The sequence below is a fragment of the Phoenix dactylifera genome, unplaced genomic scaffold (genome assembly GCF_009389715.1).
Source record: "Phoenix dactylifera cultivar Barhee BC4 unplaced genomic scaffold, palm_55x_up_171113_PBpolish2nd_filt_p 000788F, whole genome shotgun sequence".
In the NCBI taxonomy this organism is placed as follows: Eukaryota; Viridiplantae; Streptophyta; class Magnoliopsida; order Arecales; family Arecaceae; genus Phoenix; species Phoenix dactylifera.
The window spans coordinates 35,761-45,814 of NW_024068157.1; the positions used below are offsets into that span (position 1 = coordinate 35,761).

At 47.3% G+C, this 10,054-nt stretch overlaps 1 protein-coding gene across 1 annotated transcript; it reads right to left on the reverse strand.

The window, feature by feature from the left end:
* Positions 1–1,358: 1,358 nt before the first annotated feature.
* On the reverse strand, positions 1,359–2,529 carry LOC120107188 (stress response protein NST1-like). The gene is made up of 2 exons (XM_039120358.1): positions 2,188–2,529; positions 1,359–2,096 (listed from the first exon to the last, which is right to left on the reverse strand). Exons 1-2 carry the CDS (start codon positions 2,527–2,529, stop codon positions 1,359–1,361), a joined length of 1,080 nt encoding a protein of 359 aa, XP_038976286.1.
* Between the last annotated feature and the right edge of the window lie 7,525 nt (positions 2,530–10,054).

Sequence of the window (10,054 nt, forward strand, 5' to 3'; positions counted from 1 at the left end):
GTCGATGGAGATCGGCTCGATCTCCATCTATCGAGCTCGGCCCGATCTCCATCTATCAAGCTCGGCCCGATCTCCATCTATCGAGCTCGGCCCGATCTCCATCGACCATCGAGCTCGGCTCGATCTCCATCTGTCGAGCTTGGCTCGATCTCCATCGACCATCGAGCTCGGTCTCGATCTCCAAATACCTCGGCTAAGGCCGGGATGCCCCGAGCGCCGACAGTGCGTTTCCAGACCCCTCGGCACCTCGGAAAGACGGGGTAGTGCCTTCGCGGCCCTCCGTGGTGCCTCCTCGACTACGGTCGGGATGCCCCAATACGTTAGTGAGCTCGAGCTCCCTCGACCTCGGGATGATAGGGGAGTACCTTCGTGGCCCCCGGATACATGTTCGTGGTCGACAATACATGTTCGTGATCGTGGTCGGCAGTATACGTTCGTGGTCGACGAAAATGTTCGTGATCATCCAGAAATTCGAGACGCAGCCATCGATCTCTATCAGCTATCGAGCTCGGCTCGATCTCCATCTATCGAGCTCGACTCGATCTCCATCTATCGAGCTCGACTCGATCTCCATCAACCACCGAGCTCGGCTCGATCCCCATCGACTATCGAGGCTTGGTTCCGATGTCAGATACCTAGATCAAGATCTGGGCGCCTTGAAGCCTGCGACAGCTTCGTGTACGAGCTCAAAGGGCTACGACCCCATGCTTCGGATTAAGCTTGGGGTCGACCTCTACGACAAGCTGAGGTACCACTAAGAACAATTCGCAGCACAGGGCATATAGCTCCGAGAAGGTACGCTCTGATTGGCGCCTATGTCTTGTTCAATACGCACGTTCCATTCATTTTTATGTTGGATAATTAAATGAAAATCCCGGCCAATATCGGGATCCTCCGCCGAGCTGATTACGAGCTGAAATCTGGTCGAACACGCCCGCACGAACCCTAGTTCGGTTTTTCGGCTGCTCGGCGAAATTTAATCCCGAGCTCGGGGGGTTCAACGATTTGGGCTACAAGCTAGTTACCTAATAAGATGATTAGAGCACGTTGCCCCGCAGCTGGGGCCCCGAGCTCTACGACCACGAAACTGCGACTCAAGCTTAGGAGCTTGGAAAGCTCGAGCGCTTTTTCGGTCTAAAGCGCCTTAGCAGCTCGGAAACCCGAGCAGCAAAGCCTTGGAGAAACGTTAGCTAAAAAATGAACTATAAAGGAATTGAAAAAATGAAAGTTGAAAAAACGAAAGTTGAAAAGGAATATTTCCATTCAAAAGCCCGGAGGCCAAGTACAAAATTAAGGCTCGGCCGTGCGGTAGACAAGGGCCGACCTCTCGTTACAAAAAGGGAAAGGTACTAGAAGCCTTAAGAGGCGGGAGCCGTAGCATCTTCAGCAGAGATTTCTCCGGGCTCGACTTCAATGACCTCGATCGCCTCAGCCGTCGGACCTCCTTCGGCAGTGGCCCCGACCTCGCCGCCTTCAGTGCCCTCGGGCGCGACCTCGGGAGTAGCTCCCCGAGCAGCCTCTTCCGCGGAGGCCTCCGGAGCTGCCTCTCCGGTCGTCTCGTCCGACTTCGCCCCGAGGCCCTCGACTCCAGCTCCGGGCTGAAGTAGATTGAGATCAAAATCGGGGCAGAGCTGGCGCAGTTGATTGCAGAAGTCGTTGAACCCTTGAATAAGGCCGTTCACGGCTTCCTCCTCGAGCAGCTCTTGAAACTCTTCCGATTCTCGGAAGAGCCGGACGGCATTCTGAGCCCGTTCTTGGGCCTCTTTTTCCTGAGCTTCGAGCCGCTCGGCCTTCTGCTCCGCTTCCTTTGCTCTCTGCTCGCGGACGGCGAGCAGAGATTGCGCCTCGGCCAGGCGAGCCTCGGCGGCCCGCAACTCTGATCTAGCCAGAGTATGAGCGGCCTTCTCCTCCTCGAGCGCCATCGATAGGAGCTTGACTTCGTCTTCAGTGGCGCCCACTCTGAGCAAGAGCTCCTTCTTGTGGAGCTCGAGCTCCGCCAGCTTCCGCTCGGCCTCGTCCAGAGCCCGTGAACTCCGACGGGCCCGCTCTTTGTAATCCGCCCCAAGCGAGATCAGCGTCTCGACCTCGTGAAGATGCTGCGATCAAGGCAGAAATTAGGCTGAAAATAGAATTAGAGCATCAGAGCTAAAGACGTAGGGAATAAGTGACAGTAAACAAAAGACTTACCTGAACAGCGGAGAGGCGGGCCGACTCCAAAAATTGGTTCAGGCTCATGGCCTGAATCTTCGCCTTGTCGGCTGGAAGGAGCGCGACGCGGAAAAGTTGCCGCGCCGTCTCGATATTCTCGAGGGCTGAGTCGCCCTCGGACACCGTCCACTCCACCACATAGGACCGCCTTTCTTGTTGGCCCTCGTTCTCCGGCGGGTCAGGGAGGCCGGACCTTGTCGCACACGAGGAAGGCGGCCTCGCAGCCCCTTGGCTGCTGCCCGGCTCGGATGCCGAGCCCTCGGGTCGGATGGGAGGCCGACTAGGAATCTGTGAGATCGGCGCCGGGCACGTGAGCGCCATAGTCGCCCCCCCCCCCCCGAACTTCCGGGCTCGGAGCTCGGACCTCCCCTCCTAGCAGCTTCGGAGGGGTCAACTCGAGGAGCAGGGACCTTTGCCTTCTTCTTCAGTTCGAGCGGCTCTCTTCCGAGCTCGGCAGCTCTCTTCCGAAATCGAGCGTATAGAGCTTCGCTTTTGGTTACCATTTTCGCGATGTCTGCAAGAACGAGCAGGATAAGAATGCAGAATGTTAATAAAAAAAAGAGAAAAAAGAGGCTTCCTACTGTTACCCTTACCCTGAGGATGCGCCGAGCTCAGGCCTACATTCACTAAAGCGTCCTCGCTTATGAGGCCGCTCAGAAGAATACCGTCCTCGAGGTTGCGAACGGCGTCAAGGATCCCCTGCTCGCGTGTAGAAAGCCTAGGGATTTTGTTGGCGGTCCTGAGTCGGCTCGGCCTCCACCTAAGGTCAAACCCCCACGTCCGCTCGAAACCTAAAAAGAAAAATTTCTTCTTCCAGTCGTGAATGGACGACGGAGCGCCCTGGAAGAGTGGCTGGCCTGCCCCAAGGGCGATATAGAGCCACTCTCCGTCTTCCAGGTTCGACTTCAGCATGAAGAGCCGCCGAAAAACATTCACGGAAGACGGGATCCCGTACGCCATGCACAGCGACAGGAACCCGATGATCATCCTCCATGCGTTCGGAGCAAGTTGCGCCGGGACAAGTTGGTACTCCCCAAGCAACTCGTTCACGAACCCATGGAAGGAAAATCGTAGGCCGGCCCAGAGTGCCTCCAAGTACACTCCGATCCGACCCACGGGGGGGTTTGTCACCCGATCCCCCAACCCAGCGGGTTCCAAACAGAACCCTCACCGAGGAAAGAACCACTCCTCAACCATCTCAACCTCTAACTCACTCATTGCGGACCCGATTTCATTCGGACCGAGACCCATTAGGAAAGAAGGAAGAGAAAAGAAGGGAAAAGGGGTTCCGGGCGGATGAAAAAGACACCTGTGGGGTTCGCCGGAGATAATGGAGGATCGGTTGCTTCGGACTGAGAAGGAGATGGGAAGAAGATGAAGACAATGGGAGGAGACGGCCCAGGAGGGATATATATATAAACCCCTCTGACAGCCCAGATCTGCGAAGTGGAGCGCTGCTCCCCGTTCAGATCATGACATGCGTCAACCCTGAAAATTAAGGCGCTGCATTCAATTCGAACCAACACTTCGAATACAGAAGCGTCTCGTCGGATCGTGTGGTCTCATCATGAGCCCACGACGCGAGGACGCTTCGAAAAATGAAAAGGTACTCTGATAAAACATTTCCGGATAAAGAGACGCCGCCTATTAAAGGTGCCTTGAAACGCGCGATAATTCAAAATCCCCCTAATCCACATTAACACAACCGAAACTACTTCCCGCGCTCGAACCTGCGAGCAGCTCGAGCTCGGAAGTCGGGGGGTAGTATTGGGGGAAAAATATGTCGTCACGCTTGGGTGAGCAGACCCCTCCGAGCAGGGGCCGACCGAGCAGACCCCTCCGAGCAATGGCCGACCGAGCAAACCCCTCCGAGCACGGGCCGACCGAGCAGACCCCCTTCGGCCTGGCGACACCCGAATAGCCCTACCAACCCTAGGACGTCTGACTTGCGCGCTGAGATTACATCCTCCCGCAGCACGACCGAAAGACTACGTTTTGTCTTCGCCAACAATTAATGTGTATGAGTCCCGCGGACATCTGGTTCACTCAACAATCAAAGCGTATGGCACCTACAAGCACTCAGCCTACTCAACAATTAAAGCGTATGGCTTCCATCGCCTACGGACATCGAGCCTCTCACGGCAAACCTGCATGATTATGAATGATGGCATGACTCCACGACGACTTGAGCTTCGGCCTAATCTACTACAGTAATAGCATTGATTCACACGATCGAGCATTAATGTCCAATTGTACGACAAACTATTTGCTCTGTCACATCACAGGTAACCCGGCCCTCTCTATAAAAGGGGAATTTCTCCACTTTAAAGGAAGGATCTGGTTTTCCGGCCTTCTCTCTCTCTCTTCCCCCATATTGATCCCTCATTGACTTAAGCATCGGAGGGCCGGCGCCGGACAGCCCGGCCACCGGCTTCTTGCAGGTCTCCAGGAGGACGCCGCCTGCCGACGAGCCGCCACCCGCCACTCAGGCAGCGGAGCTCCTCCCTTTCGGCCGACGGTCGCCTCCGGGTTCAATTTCCAGCAACAATAATGATGAATTGGAAAGAATAAAATCTAATCAATACTTTCCATTGACACGCACTACAGGAAAATGAGTCTTTCCCGACTCATTTTTACCGACGCTAGGATTAAGCGTCGGGAAAAATTTCACCGCTCATACATTTGCCGACGCTTTCATTTAGCGTCGGCAATTCTTAGGAATAGACGACGCTTATTAGCGTCGTCGTATTTTCCGCCTAAAACGACGCTTATAAGCGTCGTCAAAAGTCAAATTCATAACAAAACCAGCGGCCGCCCCCCTCCTCCTCATTTTGCATCCCAATCGATCAAACCCTAGCTCCTCTGGCTCCTCCTCCCTCCTCTCTGACGACGAGCGACCGACCGACCCTTGTCCTCTCCGGCGCCGAGCGACGTCCTCCGCCAAGCTCCTCTCGTCCTCTCTCCTCTCCAGCGCCGAGCGACCGTCCGCATCCTCCTCTCTCGTCTCCGGCGCCGGGCGACCGGCCACCAGTACGGACACCGCTTCGAGAGCTCAAAAAGGGAAGAGGCCCCGGACCATCTACGACAAGCTCTCGCTCGAAGGTTTCTCTGCTGATCAAATCGAACAGGCTCTCTCTGCTCTCAAGGTTATTTTTCTTTTCTCATGTACATTTTTTTCTCTTCATATCACAAAGTTCCCTTTCTCAACTTGGGGTTCAAGAAACACAAATTGGTTGATTTTTCTGGATTATTTCTAGTTTCTAACTGCTGAGCTTTCAGCCAATAATTTTGGGTTGCTTATGGAGTTTTCTTAACGGGCAAGCCCACGGGGAGGCAGTTGCTCGTGTCCGAAATTGCCTTGAATCGAGCGAGGATCCCGGGAATGATTTCTCTTCATCTTTTGAGGAGGAATCGGTTGCTCAGGGTGATCAAAACTCCTACTATTTTCATATGCCTACTCGTATTCATGAAAGCAGAAATGCTATTTGGTCTCTTGAAATGCCTAATGGTGTCAGAATGAATCTGCTCATCTTTAACCTGAACTTTGGGTTGCTTCTTCTAAATTAATTCTAATGATACCGTGCTTGTTGACTGCTCTGTGCTTCTTGTGTTGCCTGTTGGTTATCATGAGATGCTTGTTAGACCTTTCCATGTAATGCCATCAATTATTAACAGATCCATGGTGTTCTTCCTCCAGTGTGGTGCAATATTTATATTGTATTGATACCAAAGACAGAACACGCACAAAGTGTTCAAGATTAAGGCTCATTTCCTTATGTATTGTTTGCTGCCATTTATTAGCTATGCTCTTGTTCAATATTTTCGCTATTCGGAAGGTTCCATGTTCCATGAATGTTAATAGGGAGGATCATCCTATGTCATTCAAGTTTGATACGAAGAAAGCATATGATTGTCTCAACTGGGAGGCTATTTATTCAATATTTTCATATGCTGACACATTTAACAGCTGTGTGCATGTGTGCGTGTGTGCATGTGTCTATATATACAATCATCTCTTGTCCTTTTGATTCTTTAGCTCATTGTTTATTTTCCTTTTTTTCTTTATTAATTGACATTTTTTCTTGTACTTTTCTGCTTGCATGGGGGCCTGTTACACACACACACACAGAGGATTCGCCTGAATATGTATTTTGTCAAAGTCCATGGATTCATATTTCCGTTATATCATGTCAAGACAACTGCAGAGATTATAGAGAATAAAGTTAGGATCTTCTGAAGATGCATTGAAACCAAAATAGGTATTTGACTTGTTTCTATGTAGTCAACTTCATCTTTTTTATGTTTAGCATTTACAATGTCTGTTAAAGATACCCTGTTTTTCATTAAGGATCCAGTTTCATGCTTGTTAATGAACTCTTCTTTAATTCTCTTTTTTCCTGGGTGGTAACTGCATGAATTAATAAGTTGTGGACATATTGCTACAAGCCTATTGTTTGCTTTTACTGAGACCTCGTGTTTGTTTATTTCCATCTGTTCTGTCATGCTTCTCCCTTGGTAAGGAAACTGGAGAAACATGGTCACATTTATCTGCAATTAGAGTATACAGATGTGAACCAAACTGAAACCGTCCGCTTTTAAATGTTTAGAATCATTGCAATGGGGTGCCCCTCCTCTATTTCATAGGATTCCTGGGATGCTGCCTTCAGAGTTAGGTAATGTCCAAATTTCTTCTCTTTATATAGGCATTCTAGTCTCATGTAAAAGGACCTAGGCACCTAGCTAACCTGATTTGGAAGATTTAGTAGTCTTTGAAAGATGTAATCTCTACCTTCTTCCAGTCCTCAGTCGATGGTGCTTCATTATAGTTATCGTCGCATGTTTCCAATACAGTAAATGCTTGTTTATATTCCAAGGCGGCTGCCAGCATCAAGAGACAATGTCTTTGTGCTATCATCATCATCTCCTATTTTCTTTGTTTAAGTATATAGTAGCACATTCTTTTTTCCATATAGAACAAGGCAGGTATTTCATGATGGTCTAAAGAACAAGGTGGAGACTCGGCATTCGGTTTCAGTCACACTGATGCTTTGTGGGCAGGGCTGAGTTTTTTAGGCTCTTTTGTGAGTACCAAATCTTGTCAACTTGGCACCTGGGCCAAGCTAGATCTGAGTGACAAATATAGCCATAAAAGGGCCTTCTCCAGATTGAAGAACAAGGTATATTGTTTGCTACCACTTAAGGAATGATATTTTCTTCATTTGAAGATGCTTGGATCCTGTTAACTTAACTGCTGCAATAGGTTATATCATGAACTATCATGAACTATCTTGACCATCTTTTCCAGTTTCGTTAAATGCCCTGACTGTAAACCTAGACCTAAAGTCTACAATTGATCTTTTATTTTAGTTTATGCCTATTTGGAATTTTGATAATAGTTGCCATCTTGGAGAAACAAACTATTGAAGATTGTTTAAATATATTCTGGGGTTTCTCCATAGGACTATTGCTTCATTGCTACACACCAGAATCTGGTCATCTTTGCAACAAAGATCAGATTTGATTTGGCTTCTCTGAGCTGCTCTACATTTTGGACTGGACTCGTTCATGCTTATCATAGTGCAGGTCCAGTTATTGTCTTGTTGGTTTACTATTCAACCTAGATTTAACCAGATTAAGATTGGCCAGATCGATTCCTTATATCCAGGTTTGATCATCATTGCAAGTTTGCAACTGCATTTAAGATTTTTCTACAAAGAAAAAGAGAGTTTGATCGAAACAGCATAGAACATAATATCCAGGTATTTCAGTCACACTGATGCTTAAATTTCTCTTTTATTAGCCCTTTATTTAGTATAAATTTATCATTTAACCAAATATTGATTCTTTTTTGTTCATTACCAGGTAACAATATGCCCCGAGGGAGACGATTTAGAGATGTGGAGTTCCAGCATTCTCAGGTGGGATCTACTTCTGATCAGTCCCTACAGTCCCAGCAGCCATGTGAACATCAGCAGCACGAGTCAGGATCTCAGCGCGAGCCTCCTGCTGATTGCCCGGAGGATGAGCTCCGGATCCAGGGTAATTCGATTTAAAGTTATGTTCATATTTGTCTTCAACTTTTTAAGACATATTTTATTTAATTTTAATAGATGGACAAGGGACGGTGAGGACGAGACGGGGACCCACTCAAGCAAAGGATGTGTGGAAGCTTCCTCCGGGTGAGAAGATCATCATCCGATGCAACGAATTAGGGCAGCCCATCAATAGAGCTGGAAGCCTACTATCAAGCTTTTTAGGATCGGTTGCACGCAAGGGTCAGCTGTGTCCACTCAACTATACGAAGTGGAATGACATGCTTCCTTCGTATAAGGTTGAGCTTCTTAGACTTATACAGGTAATGAATTGAATTTATTCTTTTTAATTCGACACCTCCTGTATATTAATTTGCTTAGTATCATAATTTTATTTTAGATGTTTAATATTATTATAACATTCTGAATCTTGTTGTAGGGTAAGTTTGTACTCCCTCCAAAGAGCCATGATTGGGTGCTAAAGTCCCTCAATCGCAAATGGAAAGAATATAAAGCAAAATCGAAGACGGACTTCAAGCGCGAAGGTATGACAGAGGAGGAGGTTGCTCGTGTGACTCCTCCTGATGTATACCCTCAGCAGTGGAGGGAACTTGTTCATTACTAGTTTTCTGAAAGAGGACAGGTCACGTATTTTGTTTCAATATCTTCTATTATCTTTATTATTAATATAGATTGCAAATATATACATTGAATCATATTATACTGTGTGCTTTTATTTTGGCAGACATATTCTAATATTGGTAGAGCTGCACGAGCATCTCAAGCAGTTCCTCATACTTCAGGCTCGAAGAGTTATGCGAGACGTAGAAATGAATTCGTAAGTTCTTTTGAAACTATTTGAAACTCTACTAACATATAGCACGTATCATGATATATAGTTTGCCCATATACTTTCCGTATGTGTAGATAGTAGAGCATGGAAGGGAGCCTGGTGAGGTAGAGTTTTATAAGATGACCCACACTCACCGAGATGGCAGCTTTGTCCGGGACGAGTCGAGAGATATAGTTGTATGTATTATGTATTCATTTTTTATTTGATCATAATTTTTTAATTAATTTTACTTCTTTTAAATTATTAATGTGACTGTTTATTTTTTTGAGAGAAATATAGGAAAGAGCTACAAATCTTATTTCAGAGCGCATCGGGGAGTCATCATCATCCGACGCGGCCAGTCGCGTCGAGGCTCAGGTCTATGCCGAATTGATGGGCCCAGAACGTTATGGTCGCGTGAGGGGTTACGGTATCGGAGTTACCCCCACTCAGCTGTCTGCAGTGAGCCGATATACCCAAGATGCCAGACAAGGTACTAGCACTGCAGAGGTTTGTAGTTTGAAGACAGAGATGGCACAGATAAAGCAGTCATATGAGACAAGGATAGAGGAGATGAGGCAGAGTCATATGACTGATATGGCGGAGTTGAAGCAAAGCCAAGAGTTGAAGATACAATCTTTGCAGGACCAGCTTGACCATATTTCATCCTTTTTGCAGAGATTTGCTCCTCCGGTACATAACTAAATCTATTTGAATATTTTATGTAATTATAATGTATTCTTGTATGAGCGTGATGACTTTCGTATTTTTAGTTTCTAAAATATTTTTTTTTCTTGTAGGTTGATGATACTTCATCTACTCGTAGAGATGATGATGCCGACCCTTGATACATATTGTAGATTGTGTACTTAGGAATTTGACTTGTATGTTTTTAAAATTATGGAGATTCCTTTGATTAATCTTGTATGATGATCATGAGATCTTTTTTGAGCAACATGATAAGTAGAATCTATCAAAACCT

Excerpts from the sequence above, each read along its gene's own strand:
- LOC120107188 (XM_039120358.1), bottom strand. The coding sequence starts at position 2,529 with ATGGCGCTCACGTGCCCGGCGCCGATCTCACAGATTCCTAGTCGGCCT. Across the intron at positions 2,097-2,187 it reads CCCGCCTCTCCGCTGTTCAG|CATCTTCACGAGGTCGAGAC; the intron begins GTAAGTCTTTTG and ends CCTTGATCGCAG.